At 37.3% G+C, this 24,646-nt stretch overlaps 1 protein-coding gene across 4 annotated transcripts in view; it reads left to right on the top strand.

Moving 5' to 3' along the window:
• Positions 1-24,646, top strand: part of LOC134537618 (mitotic checkpoint serine/threonine-protein kinase BUB1 beta-like) — a 222,425-nt gene that overhangs the window by 192,172 nt on the left and 5,607 nt on the right. For all 4 annotated transcript variants that reach the window (XM_063378288.1, XM_063378282.1, XM_063378272.1 and 1 more), the window contains exons 17-20: positions 1,181-1,300; positions 14,795-14,922; positions 17,134-17,293; positions 24,526-24,635. In XM_063378288.1, the coding sequence (XP_063234358.1) occupies positions 1,181-1,300; positions 14,795-14,922; positions 17,134-17,293; positions 24,526-24,635 (518 nt within the window). The remainder of the gene's footprint in view (positions 1-1,180; positions 1,301-14,794; positions 14,923-17,133; positions 17,294-24,525; positions 24,636-24,646) is intronic.

A 24,646-nucleotide genomic window follows, 5' to 3' on the forward strand; every position in this document is an offset into this window, starting at 1 on the left:
CGGCAGCCGAGATCATGCCAAAGGTGACAGCGTCGACATCCTCTGACCCCAAGGTCCAGCAGCAGAGGTTGGTGAGATGGGCCCAACTCACCCATATTCCAGCTTCCTCTTGATAGTATTTTTAATATTTCGACATAATTTTCCTCTACTTAAATGCTCCTAATACTAATTACATGATTGCTCTTAAGTTACACCTAGTGGTCTAGTAGTGTTAAGGGTTTCTTAACAGATCAACAGGCCAGAGAGCAAAATTTTGTGAGACCTTGGAATGCCTCATATTTTTCAAAGAAACTGCCTAGTGAGCTTCTTAATAATTTTCATTGAAAACAAAACCTAAGGAGTTGGCAATTTGTTATCAGAATGTGAGAGGATTAAGAAATACATCTGTTGAATTCTTTAATAATATAGTCAGCTCCAACTGTGATGTTATCTGTTTGAGACTTGGTTTAATGCTGACAGTATAACCTCTCATTATTTCACCACTCAATATCTTGTTTATAGAAATGATAGGAATGCACAACTAACTATGAAGAAAAGAGTTTGCGGTGTTCTCTCAGCTGTTAACAAATCTAAATTTATATCAATACTACCTAATTATGTCCTTGACTATCCTGGTACTGAAGTTGTCAGGCTGAAAATAAAAACATCTACTAAAACCTTAACTCTCTGTAATATCTGTCTACTCCCCGGGCATTGTTTCTAATGTTTACCTAGAATATTTTAGTTTTTAGAAGATAAAACCATCTCCTGTCGAGAAGACTTTGTGATTCTTGGGTATTTTAATGTTTCCATTATTGGATGGAATAACAATCACTCTTCTAACATTCTGCACGTGCATGTCAAATCTAAGGCTCATCACTTACTTAATTTTCCATCTACCCTCGGTCTGAGTCCAAACATATTTTGGAAGTATTATGGCTTACCTTCACTAGACATGCCTGTGGCATAAGTGAGATGCAGTTAGTTATCTTTAGGAAGATGATAGCGCTTATAATTTGGAACATGAAACAAAGGCTGTGGTTGACAGTTGATGAAATAATGCAAAACTGAATGTTGCAATGGAGTGGCAGAATGTTTGCTAACTTTGAGCTCTTATATATTCTCAACTGAGGTTACAGGGACGCAAAGTGTATTACAAGTGCTGTGGTCTCTATGATAAGACGTGTGTTAAATTTTGCAGGTGGCTGCATTTATCCATCCAGATGCTGCCTTCACGTTCAGTAATGGGAGTGTACTGGTGCTGGAGTTGCTGCCTTATGGCAATGTACTCTCTGTTTGCAACAAAGTGCGAGAGAAAACTGTAAGTAGAGCTGCTAGCTTAAAAGCATACTTTATGAGACAAAATTATATAATTACTGTGTCTTTTTCGCAGTAAGATTTTTTTGTTGTACTACATAATTATTGCCACTCATTGAAATGGTGACAACTATTTGCAATAGTGGCAAATCTTTAAATACTGATAAGCGTAAACTATGTATACATTTAATGAGCCCCAACATAAAAAATCTCATGAATTTCATGACAACTAGTATTTCATTTACCAATTGAAAAGATTTAACAATCGTTAAAATGAAGTTATCATAAGAGGTTTTTTTTCCCCCTGTTCAAATCTAGGCACCAAACTTCTCAATATGACACCTACATTAGCTCTGAAGAACTATACTTCAATAAAAAAATTTAACACTATTTTAATATCTATGTTGATAACATTAAAATCCCAATTGCATTAAACTAGTTCATGAATTCCACATTAGATATCTGTGCATATTTTGAGTCTGCAAGTTTTCCACCAGCATTCAATACTCAGTAGTAGTGTATGATGCATGAATGTCTATTAAACTGTATATCACTGCCATACACATACACATACAGTTCAGTTCCAGGTCAAACATCACCTGATTAAACGTTCTAAATGAACCAAACTCTTTTCTGTGTCTTTGTTTTTTTCTGATATTACCCAAATGCATAAAATAAGACAAAATAAATAAGTTACTTTTACAATAGCTCATAGAGCAATAGTTTAACAAAAGAAAATTCATTTTGCTAAGTTTTATCATTACCATATTACTATCATCCTATGAAAGATTGGATTTAACATTTAATATTATTTTCTGTGATTGAATGTCTTCACACTCTAGCCTGCATTTCTAATATAATTTATAATTATCTTCCACTAAAGGAGATTTTTTGCACGAGTACAGTTTTTTTCATATGTTTATATGAAAAAATAGCTTATTTTTTATAACAATTCCTTTACTCTCAATACTTGTGTTGTGTATATATATATACGTGTGTGTGTGTGTGTGTGTGTGTGTCATATGGTCTTGTTGGTGGGTTTTGTCCTGCCAAGGAACACTAACTAGACTGGTATCATGTAAGTATTTTACCATTAACCACGAGGGGTTCGCTCCACTGTTGGAGAAATCCGCATTTCTGCGCTAGTGGTACTGTTCAGGTTACAGGGGTCTCTCTTATCTCCCGTGTGTGACCTCTCTATGTAGGCTTGGGCATTCCCGAGTAAGATATCTCTGACAAGAAGGGAGAAGGGGACTGCCATATTGCCAAATGTAAATGCTAGCAGGTAGACATTCTTGTAAGCCAGGTTATTTATCCCTGCCTTTCTTTTCAAAGACATTGTCTGCCTGCATTTCCTCATCTGCCAGGCAGTGGTTTTCTGGGTGAAGCACATCTCGTGGATGAGAGGTAGAAATGTAAGCATTAAGATAATTTTTGTACTCTTCAGTATAATTAGAATTATTTGAAAAAGGCGCAACATTTAAATGAATGAAAATCAGGGATTAAATGCCCAGAAATTAAAGATCATTGCAAATTAATTTAATACATACAATTAAATGGAACTTTAAAGAATAATGAATGAATGTTATCCAACAGAATACTTTAGTCAGTATTTTGATTTAATAAATTTTAAAAATGTTTTATTAAGGTAACATGGTTCTTGGAAAGGGTTTGAGTAAGAATAAATACAAACAGCAGGATTTTTTAAAATAAAATGTTTTTTAGAAGTTATGTTTCTGTAAATAATTATATAGCTGAAAGTGTTTTCATGCATTGATTTATATATATATAGGCTTACCAATAAATCACATTAGAATGCTAATGATCTTGATTTGAAATAAATTTTAAGAAAAATAGTCAGGGACAAGTATTTGTGTGTGTGTGTGTGTGTCTGTCTGTCTGTCTGTCTGTCTGTCTGTCTCTCTCTCTCTCTATATATATAATTAATTAATTAATTAATTTTCACTAAAATGAACACTTAGAATTAACCCTTGAAAAAAATCCCTGCCCATAACTGCATCTAATGTAAAATTGTCTAGTAAACATCCAGTCAAGTTAACAAATGAAAATTCAAAAGTATAGTTTAGTGCTTTAACATTTTATAAAAAATATAATATTTAAATTGCTGCTCCTGTAATTGATTTATGTTTTATATGAACTAGAGTAATAATTAGTATATCAACAGCATTTTGAAGTTTGTAATATTTTCACATTTCTCCATGATAGATATTGATAAAAGTCACAAAGTCAAGTACGTCAGTTTCGCCTTTGAGCACAATGATGAAGAGTTTTCAAAAGTTATCAGCTAAGCCTTAACACACAATTTTAAATATATTACTAAGTAACCACCTCAAAATACTCAGAATGATACATTAAGAAAATATTTTGTGCTCACAAAATAACTCTCGTTATATTGCGTGATTTAACCCATATCCCATATTAAGTTATGGAGTATCTAAATTTGTACATACGTTGTAGGAAAGAAACTAGTTTCAAAGATTATTACAGTTGCTAAAGTCTTCCAGTTTACATATTTCTGTTAACAATACTGAGGGCCAAATCACCCATAACCAAAAATTATGATGCCTTACTACATCTTAGTTTGTAATGCATAGTTGCTATAAAAACAAGCAATGCTTATTCTTTGAGGGGGTACTAGAAAAAGGTACATTTATTCTCAAATTTGACTACCAGGGATAATTGTATACTAGATAATATAATTTTGGGGTAAAGGCAGGTTTAATAGCTGAGTTATAAGTCACTTAGAAAGCAGAGAGGGTAAAATAATACTCCAAAAAAGATGGCATCATGCATGTTTGTGAACTGTTATTTTAATTTCATAAAATAAATTTACTGATGAACTACAAAGGTAAGGAATAGCATCTGAGACTTCTTTCAGACATAATTTTATCAAAAGTTCCAGAGGATACAATGAACTTTCATTTATGCCGAAGTAATCTCTTAACAACTTATGTGTTATCCTATCCCTTTTTTTGTATGGTTCAGCATCAGTTGTGTGTCATTAAAACCTCTTAACTTCGCTGGGTGTCTAAAAGTGAAATGTATAATGGTACTGTATACAAATAGACTCCAGAAAATTTTGTACTATGTATGGTTATGTTACCATGTAAAGAATCTCCAGTTTGGTAAAAATTAAACAAAGGGTCAGAAAGGAAAAACCAAAAAAAAATTGAAGGTTTTCACCATAGGTAAAACATGAAATTGGGGGGGGGGGGATTTTTAATGTGTTTTTATGCAAAGTTTTTATAGTTTCTGGAAATAAGTTTTGAAATAACATTTACCTGTGGCAATTTTCTAATATCTTTGTATCTATTTTTTTTCTCCCAATTAAACACTGCACACATATGATTGATTTATTCAATGTCTCCAGCATTGAGATTACAGGTTTTGAAATAAGTCTTCATGAATATGAAGATTCACTTCATATCACTCAGCAACGAAATCAGAAATGCACCAGGAGTACCGTACACAAACATTTTTTATCTCAATTTCGCAGTGTTGCAGTGGTCACGTCTGGGTGATATTAAAACCACTCAAAGGTAAAATTGACATTCTAAAATATTATTTACTCCATGCATAAAAACAACCTTAAAACTCATTATTAACAAACAATTATATTGGAGCATCAATTATCCAAACCTTCAACCGAACAACCGGTTAACCAAACACATTCCAGGAGGCAAAATTAATTCAAATTTGTGCACCATGCATGTATGTAAACCTACAGTACTTTTAATTTTCTGCAGATTTTTTTGATGATTTTATTCTCTACATAATTGCTTCTTTGATTCGTTGTTCCTGTGTTTATTTGTTCCTTTGTGACTCCAATTTGTTAAATTGTTAGTTCTTGTGTGAGCATTGTAGTACAATAAATACATAAATATTTGTGTTTATTGCCATTGTTTGTTTCACTGTGCTCATATAATCCTAGTATTTTTTTTCCCTCGAATATGATTGGTTATCCAAAATATTTATTATCAGAACACCCCCAGTTACCTAGTAGTTCGGATGATCGATGCTCCAATGTAACTACAAAACACAGGTGAGCCTTTCTTAGTTATGATAAGACCTTCAGGTCATATCCGACCTTCCCACAACCGATTCCTCCGGGTATCCGACCTAGTCTCTGTGGTTGGCGAGCCTGTTTAGACTTGAAAAAATGACACATCTACATGTTTTCGTGTCACAAACTGTCAGTTCAGCCGTGATTGTTAGTGTAGAATGTGCTCGTACTATAATATTGTACTGTTCTATGTTTTTTAACGTAACGTAATTAGGGATGGGGCGAATCCTGATTTCCTCGAATCCGAATCCTAACTCGAATCCTCGACTGGAATTGCCGAATCTCGAACCCAAATCCGAATCTTTTAACAGATGATGTCCACATATATAATGTAAGTGAGATGTATTCTGCTTGCACTAAAAGTCCCTTGACTTTATCACATGTAGTTTGGTACATTTCTGGTATATCCTAAGTGTATATAAAGACAAAAAAATTTTCTTGAGAAATTTCAGTTTTAGTACAGATTAGCGGTTAGGATTTTTTCTATAAATAAGCTAAAGGTCTGCGAGCCTAAGAATTTTACTTCACGCCGAGCTCGAGCTTTTGTGGTACAGTTACACTTTTGGGAAATTATTTTTATCTTAAACTTAGTATAATGTTTGAATAAAGTATTAAAATGAAGTGGGCTTATTAATTTTGGGTAACTATTTACAGTGTGTGTTTACATTTTGCACTGCTAGAAAAAAATAACATTTTTTTCCATTGAATCTTACCTGTTTCCATTGGTTCATTAGTAACTGATATCATCCAACTAACATAACCAAGTATATGTTTGTGTAAATGTAACATATCTTTGGGAAAATTTCATCCTTGTCAATTTTTCTGGAGTCCTTACTGAGCTTCAACAAACTTAACACCAAAAATCATGTTGTTTGAAAAGTACATTCACATTGTTTCAACATTTCCACTTTTCAGCACAATAATTCTGAGAGAGATTGTCACAGAGTATTAAATTCTGTTCTTTAATCTATCATGCAGAACAATAATTTGTTCTGCACGTTCAGGAGTTAAATTAGCTCTACGATTGGAGATAGTGTTTCCAGCAGAAGAGAAGCGTCTCTCGCTGGCAACCTGCTTGGCTGGAATGCTTTGGTAAAATTGCTTAACCTCTAAATTAGTGTCATAAATATCTGTAACTGGTCATTAAAGTTTTATCAATTGAAAGTAATAAAAATAAAAGCATTTTACTTCATTCAATTTACACATGCAAAAAAAACATAACACATAAACCTACATGGAAATTAAAGTCTTTTTTAATATCCTGAAGTCTGAAATATGTTTACTCATGTCATTTAATGTAGAGCTGTATTGAAGAAGCCGATTTTGCCAATATTTAGTTGAATCGGCATTTCTGCCGACTTCCGATTCAGTACGCTTGTTAATTTTCGGCCGATATTACTGAAAAACGAAAGAGACTGCCATAACCTAAAAATCCACGAGTACCATTTAAACTTTTCGTAGTAGTACTGCATTCTTTCAGATCGCATTATTTCTTCGCAACATGTGCCAACCGTACATATCAAAGTTTAACATCCTTTTTTTTTCAACAATGTTCTTTAATTTAATAAGTCATAAATAAATAATACATTACTATCACGGTAAATATACATCTCGGTTGTTACGGTAACTATAGTGCAAATATGGTAGCTATCATGCTTCTGTAGTAATTATGGTATTCTACAAAGAATCTTTAGTTCTTTTTATGGTAATTATCTTAAAATAACTATTGGGTTTGTACTGTAGTTATGGTACATCATACATATTTCTTCGTATGTTGTTGTTCATTTGTCTTTTCTTCATATTTACGTGCGCCATTATTTGAGACAGGAAGTTTCAGAAAAAATTTTAACGGACATTATATCACACATTTAATGGCGTAAATGACGATACCTCGGGCAATTTAAACGCTTTATACGGAAAAACCTACCATGCGGGACCTCGTAAGCGAGTTTTACTGTATTTTTTTTCCGTAAATAGTAAAAACCGAATCCTTTGACGAATCCTATATCAGACCCGCCGAATCTACGAATCACTAGGATTCGGCGGATTCGGCGGATATTGGATTCGGTCGCCCCATCCCTAAACGTAATGTATTGTGGGCAAAAAAAAAAGTGGAAGGGCACTTCCGCATAATCAAATTGACAAAACTCAAACAAGAATGCATTACTGAATTTTTTAAATTAGGTAGGAATGCTTACATTGTATTAATCTTCTCATTTATAATTTAACAACAGTAAATGTTTGAAATGTATACCGCAACATTTTTACAAATAAAGTTGTATTACTATACATGCTGTATAGCTGGGAAAGACATTGTTTGCTCCTACTGATATCCGACCATGGCCCAGTCCCGTCATGGTCGGATATGAGAGGTTCTACTGTAGTAACTGACTAACATTTATCTTTTGATCTTGTAACTAAATGTTAGGCAATAATAAAGCCTATTTCAAAATTATTTTATGGCTTTCATATTAAAGATTCAAGTTACTACAATTAATACTACAAGTTCAATTTTGTAAGGTTATTGTAAATCCTTAGTTCCATATTTTTGTATTTTCTTTATTTATTTTCATACACTAGCCACATACATTCACAGTTCTTGTCCGCCATCATGCTTACTGCCTACCCTCTACAGTCCTGCCAACCTGGCCCTCCTTACAGTCTCTCTGCACAGTCACTTTCCCTACACTTATACACTTATACACTACACTCCATCTTCTCTTAAAACTTTAACAACACAGTACAACACTAATACCAACAACTCCAATGCAGAACTCACACCTTACCATGTCAAATACCCTACTTATAAATCAAGCTTATCTGGAGCCTTGACCATCCTGCCAGAACGCCTGACTACACCCCTTTGTGGTAGCTCGTGGGAGAATCGTCGGGAAGGTGGAGCAGGTGTGCTACCAGTACCCCATCCTCGGAAGGGCGAAGAAGGCGTACTGCTATCCCTACTACTTGACCTCCTTTCTCTAGTGGGCGAGCTGCTACCACTTCTCTCACTGCTCCCTATCTTCTCTAACACACTACTGTGAGGAGGAGAGTGTTTTATCCCAGTACCACAAGTCCCTGCCGAGTCTAGTGTGGGAGGGCCAACCGGGCCTCTAGCTGACGGAGACCCAGGATGACGCTCCTCGGTCAATTGTGACTTCCGCAGTTGGTCTACATGAACCACTCTCCGGCGCTGTTCTCTATCCTGCAACACTAGGTATGTCATGGGACTTAAGATTTTCACCACCCGATCTGGAAACCATTTTTGTCCCTTTGCTTTTACACCTTGTACCCAGACCTTTTCCCCTGACACATAGAGTGGTACTGTATGTCGAGATCCCTGTCTACTCTGTTGCCTTTTCGTCTCCTTTGCCGCCGTTTTCCTGTGTGGTTTTAACATCGTAAGCCGTGTGCAAGGTTTATGTTTGAACATGATTTCTGCAGGACTCTGCTTGGTTACGGAGCATGGAGTATTCCGATATGCAAATAGAAAATTTTGCAATCTGTGTTGCATGTCAACTATTTGGCTGCATTTTTTGTTGTCGATGACCTGTTTTTTTAAGTTTTGTTTAAGGGTTTGCACCGCCCTTTCGGCTAACCCGTTAGATTGTGGGTGGTATGGTGGACTTTTCATTTCCCGAATGCCATTTGCTCGACAAAAGGTACTAAATTCTCCCGAATTAAACGGTGGCCCATTGTCAGACACTAGAGTCAATGGTATTCCAAAAATGGCGAAGCAAGATCGTAGCCTTTCAATGACACAGCCTGCAGTTGTTATCTGCATTACCCAAGCTTCAATCCATTTGGAAAACTGATCACACAAAATCAGTATTGTTACTCCTTCATGTTCCAGAAAATCCACGTGGATCCTCTCCCATACCTCAGAAGTGTCAGGCCACGCCACTGTTGGAATATCATTCCTCACATTCATCACACTCTGACAAGCTTCACATCTCTCCACTGTTTGTTTTATGTCATCGTCTAAGGTGGGCCACCATACCATAGAACGAGCCAGCATTTTCATCCGTACGATACCTGGGTGTTCGGCATGTAGAAGTTTCAAAACTTCGTGTTGAAGCCCGAATGGGATAACAACTCTATCACCCCAGGTTAAACATCCCTCTTGACAGGCTAACTCCAGCCTCCTACGAAAAAAGGGCTTTATGTTTATGTCAACAACGCTATTAGGCCAACCTGATCTTGTTGCATTCAATACTCTGGACAGTACTGGGTCTACTTTTGTGGCTTCTGCCACTGCCTGCGCATCAACTGGGCTAGTCAAGGTTGCACTGAACGAACACACCCCTTCCTCTGCTGCATTCAACACTGGCAAACGGGACAGAGCATCTGCATTTGCCATCATAGACCCCCTTCTATACTCTATCACATAGTTATATGATGCTAGTATGACCGCCCATCGCTGTAATCTAGTATTGGCTAATGTAGGGATCCCCTGCTCATGACCCAAAAGCCTTCGTAAAGGTTGGTGGTCTGTGAGCAACGTAAATTTCTGTCCATACAAATATTTGTGAAATCGTTTTACGGCAAATATAATGGCCAATGCCTCTCTATCTATTTGGGAGTAGTTTTGCTCTGCCTTGGATAAGGTGCTGGAAGCAAAGACTACTGGTTTTTCTTCTCCGTTTACCCGGTGACTCAAGACCGCTCCTACTCCGTAAGGTGAGGCATCACACGCCACTACTATCGGTAGGTTCGGATCAAAGTGCGTTAGCAGTGTTTCAGATGTTAGTGCTTGTTTGGACCACTCAAATGCTGTTTGACACTCCTCAGTCCAATTCCATACCTTGTTTGATTGTGTCAGCTCATAGAGGGGTTTTAGCTTACTTGACAACATTGGGAAGAATTTGTGGTAGAATTGTATCAGTCCTAGAAATGATCTTAGCTGCTCTACATTTTTAGGCACCGCTACCCTTTCCACCGCCTCAACCTTCGGAGAGGTTGGGTGCACACCATCTTTGTCCAATCTATGCCCTAAATAATCTACTGATTCCTTAAAGAACTGGCACTTTGACATATTGACCTTAATGTTAAAGCTACTGATACGCTCTAATACTTGTTCTACCTTATGTTTACAATCTTCATATGACTTACCTATAATCAAGACATCATCAATATAACACATCACCCCCTCCAACCCTTGTAACACCCTATCCATTACAGACTGGAAGATTGCAGGTGCACTTGCAACACCGTATGGTAGACGAGTCCATTGAAAGAGACCCAGGTGTGTGTTTATTGTGAGGTATTTCCTAGATTCCTGCCCAACTTCTAGTTGCTGATAGGCATTACTGAGGTCCAGCACAGTAAATATCTGTCCTCCAGCCAACTTTGCAAAAACATCATCTAGCCTTGGCAGTGGATATGAATCTACATTTAAAACTTTGTTTAATGACACCTTGCAATCAACACACAGCCTAAAAGCCCCAGATTTCTTTCTCACCATTTCAATTGGACTCGCCCACTCACTGTGTTTCACTGGCACAATTTTTCCTAACTTCTGCAGGTCCCTCAGTTGGTCTTCCACTTGCTGTTTCAATGCATAAGGTACTGAGTAGGCCTTGTGAAAGACAGGTGTTACATCCTTCTTTAGCACTAGGTGCGCCTGGAACTGTTGTATAGCACTCGTCGACTTCTCTTCAAATATTACAGGAAACTTCGTTGTCAGCCCTACAGTTTTGTTTACACTGGCACTGTTATTCGAAGGTGTCAGTACTTCCTCCCTAATGATCTTATCTGCACCCATACACAACTGTTTTCTCCAGTGGGGTAATATTTTATCTAGCCAGTCTCTACCTAAAAGTGGGGCCGTGTTACGGCGCGATGCTGTCACTACAAGAGGCAAACTGTGCTGTTGTCCATTTTCGCCAACCACATTTACTTGGATTTTGCCTACTACTTTCAAACAATCTCCAGTGACCGCTTTAAGTGTCAAGTCACAGTGCTGCAACTTGACTTTGGGAAACATAGTCTTATATGTTGCTACTGACACAATGGACACACTTGCCCCACTATCGACTTCCATTTATAACCTATGGTGATCAACTGGGACAACTACTGTGAGTGGATTATTCACAGCATTCATCTGCGCCCCTTTACCTCGCACCTGTCTGTGTAGGTGTTTAATTACCACTGATCCCACTGATTCGTCACCGGAGCTGTCTGTTTCGATCACTTTATGAACTTGTTTACTCCGACATACACGGGCTACGTGTCCTTTTTTTCCACACTGGAAACAACTCCAATTTAATGCTGGGCACCGCTCATGTGCGTGTTCCCGACCACAACGTGAGCACCGCGATTTTTCTGTCGATTTTATCTGCCTCGTTGCCTTGCCATGGCCTGAGGCATGGACATTCGGTTGATAGATGCCTCGCGAGTTGTTTTCGTCTGTACGTCTCGTTGATAGCTTGTTAACTGCATCTGCCGGTTGTAGTAGTTTCGTTTGTGAAGTAGCTAACTCCATGCTGAGTGCAATAGTACATGCCTTCTCGAAGTTGAGGTTCGGCTCAGTGAACAGTTTCCTTTGTGTCATGTCACAACTTAACCCACAAACAAGGCGATCACGCAGCGCATCGTCCAGAAACGTTCCAAAATCACATGGCTTTGCACACTTCTTAAGTTCCATGATGTATTGCGACACCGATTCCATTGCCTGCTGGTCACGTTTGTGGAACTTATAGCGTTCAGCGATAATCATCCGCGCCGGCGAAAAATGGCGAGTCAGCACTTCCACTAATTCAACGAACGACTTTGATGTCGGAGCTGCCGGAAGAAGCACATTTTTCAAAATTTCGTACGTTTTTGCACCTACCAAGGTGATGAACAACGGCACTTTATCAGGGTCTTTTGTGTTGTTAACAAGAAAGAATTGTTCCAGTCGTTCTATGTATGACCCGAAATCTTCATTATCAGGATCAAATTCCCCGATGTGTCCTATCAACCCCATCGTTTCTGCTCGTTTTTTTTTTGTTGACGTTTATATAACGGTTGTTTTTATCCTCGTCGCCAATTTTGTATTTTCTTTATTTATTTTCATACACTAGCCACATACATTCACAGTTCTTGTCCGCCATCATGCTTACTGCCTACCCTCTACAGTCCTGCCAACCTGGCCCTCCTTACAGTCTCTCTGCACAGTCACTTTCCCTACACTTATACACTTATACACTACACATATATCAACTGTAATGTAGGTGATGTGAAAGTAAACTATATGTTTTTGATCCCAGATATGAACCGCCACCTTTTTCTGTACCAGTGGGTTATGGGTAGGCCTGTGCGAATACCAGTTTTTTAGTTGTTCAAATTGAATTTGAATATCAAATTATTCTCAAATACAAATATTGAATTTGAATAGTAAGAAATTGATTCCCACTAATAAAATTGTTTTTACATATAATAAATACATATTGAAAGAAACAGTAAATGTATAGTCTAGTGGCTTCTGGGAAATTAGATAATATTAATTGAAAGGTTGATTAGGTTAAGTCAGTTACATTTGCTATATGTAAAATTTTGTTGAATTATTCCGATTTTGAAAGAAAAATATGATTAATTTTTTTTCATGGTAATCAAAATAGAATTTGCGCAAAAAAAAAATATTTTAACAAACAGAGCAAAGCGAATATGTAAGGCAATAGCAGTATGTGTGAAGAAACTTCAAGAGGGTGGGTTTAAAAAGAATGTAAAAGTGAACAGTATTAATCTATAGTTTCATATGATGTAGGTCTAAAAATCTTTAATACTTGTTTGTTTGAATTTTTCACTATGTGAAAATATCTTATTGTTTATATTAACATATATGAATTACATTTTTTGGCTTGTTTTAACTAAAGTGTAGAAACACAGTAGCTGGTTAGAATGTTCGTCTCTTTTTCTGTGCGCTTGGTAAAAGAGGCAAAGTTCCCCCTCCTTAATGACTTTTTTTGCCACACAGGAGAAGATAATCGTGTGAGCTGTCACTACCCTAGGAGTATGAGTGTGGGCCTGTATCCGGTCATCATTCACTGTGTATTATCCACCAGAAAAATGTTGTTGTAGGTTGTTAGGCTTTAGGTGTCTTTGCTGTGAGTATGTAACCAGATATTTTCCATGAGATCTATACAGGTTTTTTTCTTTGTGGCCACGTTCTTAACGAAACTAACAACTTTCCTGGCATGCCATGTTTCTACCCTCTGATCTGAAAATTGCCAACTTTAACACCTTGCGCAGTATTTTATTTTTTCACACACGTATTTATCCTTGTCAGTATGCTGTCAGTTCTAACCTATTTTTAATTACCTGCCAGACTCTTCTCTGTAAAATACTTGAGCTGATAACATGAGTGTTAGGAATGGTTCTGAAATACTGTGTTAAATCCGGCTTTGCTATATTAGTCTTCTCAAAATTTATGTTGCCAGATGTAGCAAAAACTCCACATAAATAACCCTAAAACATTACAAAAAACCTGTGTAAATAAATACTTTCCCTGCCCGACAAGAAAATCTTGTGTTCCCAAATTTTTTATAGACTATCGAGATCCCGCACAGCCATATTTGTAAATTACTGATTTTTTTTTGTATTCAAAATTGAATCAAATACAAATAATAAAATATTCGTTTTGATATTCAAAAAATGAAATTTTCGCACAGGCATAGTTATGGGACGAGTGCTTCCAGTGTATATGATCACTCAGCAGAGTGATAGTGAGCTAATGTTATTATATAAATTGTGTAGGTAAATCTGTAGCTGCTTTATTAAAGAAGAGTGCTGTGGATGATCATGGCGAGTGTTGTAAGTAACCTCTTTAGGTGGCATGTGCTTGCATCTGGGTGGTTCTACTGACGGTTTGAGTTATTGTCCCTGCCTTTGTGACACTTGATAGAGGTCTTTATAGAATGAGTCAGCATCAGTATAGCAACTTGTTTTTATTATTCGAGTTGCTGGAAAATTGAGCCCATAAAGCTGTACCAGCGACTGTGCAGTTGGAGTCTGGAAACACCTGCAATGTCTTTTATAGTGACTAAACTGGAAGGACATCGGAAACTGCCTGAAGCAGTGGTGCAGGAAGTGATTAGCAGATAACAGGTCTTACCAAAGAAGTTGCTCAATCTCAGGGAAGTCATGACTTCCCAGTTCCCTCCTTGTTTTTGGCTACTGGGAATCTTTGAACTGTGCATGTGACACATCTTCATAAAAAAATATTGGAGTGTGGTAGTGCAACTATCATGCCACCACATTATTTCTTTCCATTGTTTTAAACAATACACTAGTAACATTGAACAGTTTGAGTGAAAATTAGGGTCCAAGAGTGACTGAAATATTGTATGTATGGTATGTATGTATATATTTCCAAACATCATGTAATGTTCTCCAAGTATCATATTATTGTCAACATTAATGTTTTGTTTTGGACAGGGCCGGTGCTTGAACCATCTCATTGCTACATTCTGGACACGGGAGCTCCTCAGCATTGTGCGACATCTTATGAAGTGTAACATTATTCATGGAGACATGAAACCGGATAACCTAATGCTTCATATTCTGTACGTAACTTCAGTTATTGTTTAAACTTTGTTGCTTCAATCTTATGTGGGACTAGTAGTAGAAGAGTCCTTGGTAGCTGTGTTTACAATTTCTTTCTATGATTAATTAAATGCATGTGTCATCCTGGTGACTTGTGGTCATTTTATCCGTTGTATGCATCATCATGTGTGTATTACACATCTGCAAAGAAAAGTAGTCATTAAGGTGTCCACAGTTATCATATGGGCCAAACTTTTAATTGATTACACTTGTACAGTGTGTTTTCAGTATTTATTACGTACATTTTATTTTTGTTTCACATCCTTATTTGTGCCTAGTTTTAGTACGTAGTATCTAATATTTCTTACGTGTTCTGATTGGCTTTCATCTTCATGGAACATGAATAACTTAGCTTTCTGGGCTTAGCCTCGATTATTGAGACACTTGAAATATAGGCTGGGTAATAGAACTAAGGTGGATTGCGAGTTATTATGACTAAGCTATGGCTTTAGGCCCTTGTTAATCATGCAGAGTAATGCATGCATTTGCGCCATTCCCGAATATTGTTGCGTGGAATCAGGGATTACAAACACAAATTACATTTTGTGATAAGTGTTGTCTACGAGTGCATTGAAGTTCGTGAGTAAAATGTCTGAAGTCTTACTTTTTTTTCACAGACATGTTGGTAAGTCACTTACTGCAATTTTTGTTTTTGTGATTTCGTGGGATTTTAGTCTACTTTATGTTTGCATACATGCGTTAAAACACATTTAATATTTGCACTAACTACTATTGTTGTATAATTTGAACACTGCAACTTCTATATGTTATAATAAAAAAAAGCAGACTAAATGAAGTTAATGTTGTGTCACAAGTCCAGAGGTAGAGTTAAGAACTCGTGTATCTTTGTCTGAACTGCTCTGAACAATAATTATTGTTTAATGTAATTTGCAATATTCACTTTGATCTTAAATAGTTATTAAATTATATTTTTTTAATTGATTCCTGGAAATTTGTAGTATTAGTGCCTATCGTATTGGCATTGCTAGACTTAGAGCCATATATCGACAACATTGTTTTTAAAGGATTCTATGCTATTAATTTTGAGGATAACATTATAATAGTATTTTAATGCAATATTTATCATATTAGTTGTTTATTTGCATCATGTTTGTTCTATGAAGTGCTTTGTAAATTGGTTAATTGTGTGTAATGATTCATTGTAATCAATGTTAAGAACATTTTGTTTACACTTAATGATGAATAATTATTCTCAGATGAACCATAAATTCATGTAATTGTATAGTGTTGTATTTCAGTTTTTAAACTTAAGTTTGTATTTTTTATGCACTTCACAAGGCTACTATAAACGTGTCTAATAGAAGGTATTACTGAGTGTGAAAAAAGAGTGACATATAAGTGTTGCATGGGAAAATAATACTGCTTTTAATAGGATTGCATTTTATTGCATCTCTGTAGGGAATGCAGCATGGTTTAGTTGTTGATAGCTGTGTGAAGCAGTTGCATAGGTATGTGCATCTCAATGTTTAAGATATAATGCAAATGAAGCTGTTGGAATGTGTTAGTTTAAAAATCTAATGAATACTTTTTTTTCCCTTTGATACACCTCTGTAGTGAAATTACAGGCAATTGAGAATTAATTTTGAACATTTTGTCTGTGTAGTTTTTTTTATGGATATGGTGTGTAGTTATTTAGCAAGGATAATATGCTGAAATTTTATGCACTCAGGTACTTCAGTACTAGAATTATGTTAGTACTAATTAAATTTAAAAAAAAACTATTTTTGGGGATAAGAAATTTTAAAAAAAATTGTTAAAAAATGTTAAGACAGTTCACGTTGATGCAGTTTGATAGTATGAGCATTCATGAACTGGAGCTACAAATATGCAGTGTAAAATATCTACTGAGGTAGCATAAAGTCTGATTGGGAGAAGGTTGATGAAGCCAAGAGTTGTCCAAGAGCTGTTCCATCATATTTTTTTGTCCATAGAAAGCTTTGGTTGGAGCTTATGACCACCATGATGGGAAGATGAAACATCTAGTCATTGCCTGGCAACACTTCAGCTTATTTGGCTTCTCAGCATCACTATAGCTAGCACTTATTCAGTAGGACTCTTCCAGTATCTTTGAAAACACAGGAAAATATAAAATTACTTATATGTGGGTTACTAGACATATGCCTGATGCCAGTTTCTGTATTGTTTATCAGGCCAACGGTAAATCTGCAAGTGCCAACCCTCAAGTTAATTGACTACGGCAGAAGTATTGACATGTTGCAGTTTCCAGCTGGAACTTCATTCAAGAAAGTGGTCACAACTGATGATTTTCAGTGCATTGAAATGCAAACCAAGCAAGAGTGGACGTACCAGGTGAGGCAGACACAGATGTTGCAGTCAGCTTCGTAGCTTTTTTTTTTTTTTTTTTGTGCAAGTGTTCTTGTCTTTCTTCTTTTCCATAAAAAAAAACTTTCTACACAATTTTTTTCAAATGTAATTGTTCTGTCAAAATTATTATTACTGACATTGTAAAAATGTATAAGGGGGTTGATGTGGTGGTTGTTGTTGTTGTTGTTGCTAAATGCATGGTCGTTGAGTAAAGCAAGCCTTTTAAAAACAAGCTCCAACACGTGGTCACTTGAAACACATGGGCTGAAATTGAAACACATTAAATTCAATAAAATAGTAAAATAATACAGGGGATGTGGCATTGACACTACTTACACCTCTTATGGTGATGGACTAACACACACATGCACGCTGGCAGAAGGTTTGGAATACGTGGCTGGCCAAAGAGATGTGGGGCATGAAGTGGGGCGAGGCAAATCGGTCTTAAGGGAGGATGTAGCTCTGGTCGTTGTCAAAATATGTGTAAAAACAAGAAATGGGGATGTAAACTATGCCTTATTCAGATTACTTAGTTTATCTGACAACTTTTTTCAATCTAACTTTGTGAACAATTCATGTCCTTAATTGTGCATAATTGTACTAAAAATAATGTATAACATACACTTTCACATTACAGCCACTTCACAATCTCTGCACCTAGTCTAGTCTGGTGAATTAACATGAGCACTGCCATGTCGTAAGGTCTCTTTATAAGGGCAGTAAGGCCAATGTTTGTATTGAAGACGTTTTTGTTTTATCGTGTTACTGTCACAAATGCATAACTGCCAAATTGTTCTTTATTTGTTTTATTTTTAACTGTTAGTGCCATTTTACTTGTTTTATTATTTTTTGTACAAATTTCAAGCTTTTCAGAGATTTGGTTTCTTTTTAGTAACCTTAATTAGTATTCATAAAACTCTATAAATGAATAGCAAAAAAATTACCAGTTTACAGTTGCTTTAGCATAGCCTAAGGTTCAAATTTTTTTTTTTTTTTTTTTTTTTACTCCTGAATAATTTAATTCTCTCAAAAATATTCAATATAACATTCATGCAACCTCAGTATCATTGCATTTGTTTAGTCTGTAGCAATATGTGAGTCTTAAACACAGGTTCATTCAAATGTACCCAATAACCATGGTAGTTTTATAGTTCGATATGCATTTTAATAAGTAACTGTAACAGGGGTGTGTCTTTACTTTCTTTCTCTCACCCTCCGTCCCCCCTCCTCCTCTTCCCCTCCTTTTCCCCTCCTTTTCCCCTCTATCACTCTCTCCCTCTCTCTATACATATAGCAAGAGAGAGGGGCGGAGAAAGGGATATGAATATATGTACAGTAAAAGTCCGTTATAACGTAAATTTATAACAGCGCCAAAAGTTTATGTTATAGCAAATTTTCTTTATAGCCAAAATTTTAAAAAAAATCTTATTTTTGTGGCATTTTTAAAATATATTATTTTCTCGCTTGTTTTTACTATGGAAATTCACACCAAAAGTAAAGGAAATATACATAAAACTTACTAAAATAACATTTTTAAGCTATATCAGCAATTGCCCACTACAAAATACGAGACCGCGTGGCCATGATAAGGCCGTCACGCACATCGTGGCTAAGTGCACAGCTGTTTGTTTACATGGAGACAGGCGGGCGGGGTCACGCAAGGTCATGTCGGCCGCTTTCTGTCGCTTTGACAGCAGCTGGTTTGCTGGAGACATGTGCGCTAAGCTGATGATATCGGGTGAATATTTGCGGAGTTTTGAATACAAAAAAAAAATTAAAAATCTCTAATTACGTTGGACAACCATACAAATTATATAAAATAATTTTTCCAACAATTGGTCAGTAACACAAAAATAATCACTCGTACAGACCCTTGGAAAATAACACAAAATTAAAAATCACTTTTTAAAAAACGAATCAATTTTCGGTTGCCTTGATTTCACTAGACTTTCAGACAAAATAAATGACTGGACCTCTTGGAAGTTCATCAAATCTTTCGTCGAAGCATTTGTATGCTGATATAAACGACTGATTGTGTCAAGTGCCTCCATCATTGACGTTTTCGACGGAACAGGTACGTAACTTGGTTCATCGTCATTATTGTCATCATCTTCAGACGCCGCTTCGTTTTGATTAGAAGAGACGAGCTCGACTAGTTGCGTGTTCGTCAACTCCCCGCACGCTTACGATGCAAGTGTGAGACGAGTTATGCTCATTTACGGGCTACAGTCGGAGTGATTCTAAATAAGTAATGCTTGCAGCGGGGCCCTGTCTTGCTTTCGTCGCAGCGAGGCAAGCTATGCTTGCTGTGGGGCCCCACCTTGTGCGGTGTTGCCAAGATGGCCACATCATGCGCGTTGTTTCATTTGCCGGACGCGTGGAATTGTGCGAAGCTGTTTTTCATTTATTAAGGAAATTGTAAATGTTTTTTCATTGTTTTAGAGCAAAATTACAGGTGTGTAATCTATTGCTATAGCGAAAATGAGCCCAAGCTGCATTTGTTATTTACGAAATTTTTATCCTATGCAGCATATGCGAAACTGACGGTGCCGATGGCTATTATCGTTATAGCGGACTTTACGTTATAGACTGTATTTGCTACAACGGACTTTCACTGTATATAACATTAAATCATATTAAAATATTGAACAAAAGTATCTTTACCATTGTAATTTATTTAAGTGTGATAATTTTTTTAAGAGATAGTGATTATAGAAGTATTTATTGTTTAGTGTCTTGCAAACTAGTGAATAAAAAATTAAAAAAAAATAAATTTGTGCTTGTTAATGGGTGCAGTTATTGGCACAGCACCCATGACTGACAGTATGTGATATAGGCATCCTCTTGATGTATGTTGGGTATCATTTAAAATAAGATCAAATAAATAAAATGTGCAACATGGCACATTTGACAGGATTTTGTATTAACTGAAATGGCCACACTAAATACACCAGGCCAGTAAAAGCAGTGAAAGTAGGTACAGGCTAAAAGTTGTAAACAATGACCATGGGTGGTGGGGTTAAGTTGCCACCTGACTTGGACCTGCACACTAAAAATGCATACGTGGATTGGAAGTTTTGGGAGTCTGAATTTGAGGACTACCTTGTCAGTATGGGACAAGACTATGGCCAGGCTAAGGTTGAGGTTTCACATTTAAAAATATCATGTATAAAGAATCTTCTTGAATTTTGTCGACTATTGACATATTGGAAGATGATTGAGATAGTTATGTAAGGGTGAAACAGGCTATAGAAAGGTATGTATGATCCAGGGTCAGTGAGGTAGTTGAACGATACATATTAACTCAGAGGTGCCAAGAGGAAGGAGAAATTTTTGATCACGTTTTGACATTCCTACGGCAGCTCATAAAGAAATGTAATTATAATCGCCGCACTGGGGAGATTGCAGAATACAAGATGGTGCTGGATTGTATTGTTCACGGTGTTCAAGACAAGGCTGTCCTAGAAGCCTTGCTACGAGTAGATAATCTCACATTTAAAAAAAGTGCAGCACATTGCAGGGTGTGTGAACAGAGCAAGCAACAAGATCCTTTAATACACAGCAAGAGTGGTGATAGTGAGCATGATACAGTTATGGTCAGTGAGGTTAAGAAAAGCTCAGGTGGACAGCGTCAGAGGCTGGTGAAAGACGTGGAAACAAGGGGAGAATTCCAGTGTAAGTGATGCCAGTCATTTCGTGAACCCAAAGCATGCCCGGCATATGGAAAATAAATGTGCCAAATGTGGAGTTCTGAATTATTTTGGAAGGTACAAGAGGTGAAGCAAGTTGAATCGTGCAGCTTACAAGAAAGCTTTTATTGTGACAGTGCCAGTGTAACAACTCTATGTCCTGTTAATGTTGGGGGTCTCGTGAAAACCGTCAGGAGCAGTGGGACTACTGGTGCTAACTACCCCAATGAGTGGCAAGAAAAAATAACCATTGAAGGTGTAAATTGTGGTGAAATTGGACACTGGCGCACAGGTCACTTCGGTTCTTTAAAAAAGTTGACAAGCCGTTTAAGGTCGAGCCTACAAACATGAAATTTAAGTCATCACACTTGTGGATAAAGTAACCTTGCAGTGTTATGCTACGAGGACTGAAGCTTACATAGACTTTATGGTAGTGTAAATTGGACGTGGTACCATTGCTAGGGTTACCGGTATGCATACAACTCAACTTGGTGCACTCTGTTGACAACAGGGCGGCAAAACGAAGAGGTGTTTCGTGGTCTGGGTTGCTCTTCTCAAGAAGGTAAGATCATTACTAAAGTAGGAGCAGACCTGGTATGTTTTCCTAAACGAGTACCTCAAGTCTTGAGAGGGGCACTCTAGGCTAAGAGACAAAGGTTTTTTTTTTTTTTTTCAAAAAGTGGATGAGGTTGATGCCAGAACATGAGTAAGCAACCTAGTTGTCACTGAAAAACCCAATGGTAAGCTCAATGTATGGCTTGATCCGACAGACTTAAATAAACATATCAAAAGACATCACATGGTTCCCAAACTCAGTGACATTGATTAGTGAGCAGCTGGCAGAAAATAAATGCTTCTCTGTATTTGATCTACGGGAAAGTTTTCATCAAACTGAATTATGGGAAGAGGCATCACTTAAATGTTTCTGTTTGTCCATTTGGTATCTATTGGTTTTTGCGGCTACCATATAGAACTGCCAATGCACCAGAACTTTTTCAACATCTAATTGAGGGTAATTTAGCAGGCATACCTAACAGTAATATACTTTGATGATTTACTTTGTATGGGGAATACTGAGGTAGAACACGATGAAGCTGTTCAACAAGTTGTGGAAAGGGCTAGGATTCGGAATATAAAATTTAACATGGATAAACTTCAGTACAAAGCAATGGAAGTTAAATACATTGGCCATGTTTTCTCTGCAGCAGGCATGAAAGTAGATCCCGAAAGAGCAAGGACACTGATCAATTTACAAAAAAGGAAAAAAAAAAACCTCTGACAGGAAAGAATTGCAACAAATACTGGAGATGTTCTATTACATCAGTAGTTTCTTACAGCGAAGGTGTACTGTGTACCTGGGAAAGATCTGCATTTGGCTGATACAATGTTGAAAATGCCATTCCCAGAGCCGAGCATGATCCTGAAATGTTAGAAGTGGTACATTCGTTAAGTGCACATTTACCAATGAGTGACAGGAGAAAATTGATCTTTCAAAGAAAACTAAGCAGGGTTCCATCCTTTGTAAGGTGGCCAAAATGCACCAGGAGGGCTGGCCGCATCCCAGTAAGCTGCCGGGGGAATATGGTGAATAATACAAGGTTCAAGATAACCTTCACATAGAAGGAATAATATTCCTTGAAAACAAAATTGTGGTACCTCTGCATTGTGGCAGTATGTCCTGCACCAGGAGAATGAAAGACATTCAGCAGTTGAAAAAACTAAGTTTTGAGCACTGCAATTATTCTATTGGCCCCGAATGGTGAAAGATATAGAGGAACATGTATCATGGTGTAGGACATGTGAAAATTTAATAGGGCTAAGCGCAGGGAACCTCTTATACCCCACGAAATCCCTAAACTGCCAAATTTCCTTGATATCCTTGAAATAGCAGGAAAGGCCTTCCTGATACTCATGATTACTATTCCCACTGGCTTGATGTTCGACCTTTGGCTGCGAAATCTTCTGCAGGTTTCATAAATGCAATGCAGGATGTCTTCAATGTTCATGGGTTTCCCAAAGTCCTCATCACAGATAATGAACCCTTCACATCATATGAGTGCCAGCAGTACTACAAATATGGCATCAATCTGACCACATGTAGTCCACATTACCATCAAAGCAATGGGATGGCAGAAAAAGTTGTTGGCATTAGTAAACAAATCCTACTTAAGAGCAAATCAGAGGGAACTGATCATAGAGACCTCTTGCGTGAGTATATCAGTACCCCTATCACAGGCTTGCAGACATCACGGGCACAAATCCTATTTAGTAGATGCGTTAGAACCACCAGGCCCGTCACTACATCCATGCTGCAACCTGTTGACCAGGAGCGATTTATGAAGCCTTGCAAGTCAGCAGGCTAGGTTCAGGCAGTACTTTGACAGGTCAGCTCAGAGTACAGATGTCAAATTTCAGGAAGGCAAGAGGGAAGTCACCAAAACAGAAAGTGACTTGTGTCTGGGAACCAGCTGTAATTGTCTCACAATGCCATGAATAAAGGCCATATCTCATCAGGAAAAACAGTGGTTTAAAGAAACATGTGTGATTTTCGCGCTTCACGGTGCAAAGGAACCGGTCTGATAGAAAGGTGCCAAACCGAGAAATAGATGAGGGAGGTCAGGCAAGTCCTATAGTGCAGAGCAGAAGAGGGAGTACTGATACAGATACAGAAGATTTTCGGGGATTTAGTGGTAAGGACAGTGATAATCCAGGAAGAGACAACATTAGGGACTTGCCAGACAGTGGAAGCAAAGACCATCATGTAACCAGAAGTGGTAGGAGGATCAAGGTGAAATAGATATACGAAGGGTAACAAGTATAGTGGAAACTTGAGGTGATGCAAAAGGGGAGGTGTTATGGGTGCAGTAGTTGGCACAGCACCCATGACAGACAGTGTGTAATATAAGATGGTGTTCTATTGATGTATGTTGGGTATCATTTAATATAAGATCAAATAATTAAAATATGTAACATTTTGGTCTACTGTACTTACAGAAGCCCCCTAAGCCATAACTACTTCAACAGCAAAGCAGATGAGATGATGCTATCTTGGCTACTCTTGAAAGAGAAACCAGTGGAAGTATTCCTTGCTGAGTGCCATGTACCACCGCCTTCAGCAGAACTGAAGCTGTTTTGTAGATGATTTTTTTTTCTTGGCACACTTCTGTGCTGCTAGATATTTTCTCCTTGGTGTTGGGAAACGTGGTGGACAGGTGCCAGTATGTAACAACGTTCTGTGCTGTAATGCTTGTACATTTCCTCTCTGTAGTTTAGTCACCCACCACCTACTGCCACATGGCTCACTTGAGCTGGCAGCCATGTGTAAATTTAACTTCCTTGGATAGTGTCGTATCACTGCAGAATTATTTAAGCTTTCAAAGGAACTGTTTACAGCCAATTTCTTAAATGATTTTACATACTGTATTTAAATCATTAAAATGTATTTGCATAAGTGTTTAATTGCTTGTAATGATTAATTACCATGACAGCTTGTGTTTTCTTGCAACTTTATGTTGATATGTTTTCCAGACTGACCTGTACGGTGTTGCTGGAATTGCACACTGTTTATTGTTTGGCAGTTACATGAAAACATACAAGCTAAAGTCTCGTGAGTGGACAATTGAATCTTCGTGCCCGAGGTTTGTAGTAC

The sequence above is a fragment of the Bacillus rossius genome, chromosome 1, assembly GCF_032445375.1.
Source record: "Bacillus rossius redtenbacheri isolate Brsri chromosome 1, Brsri_v3, whole genome shotgun sequence".
NCBI lineage: Eukaryota > Metazoa > Arthropoda > Insecta > Phasmatodea > Bacillidae > Bacillus > Bacillus rossius.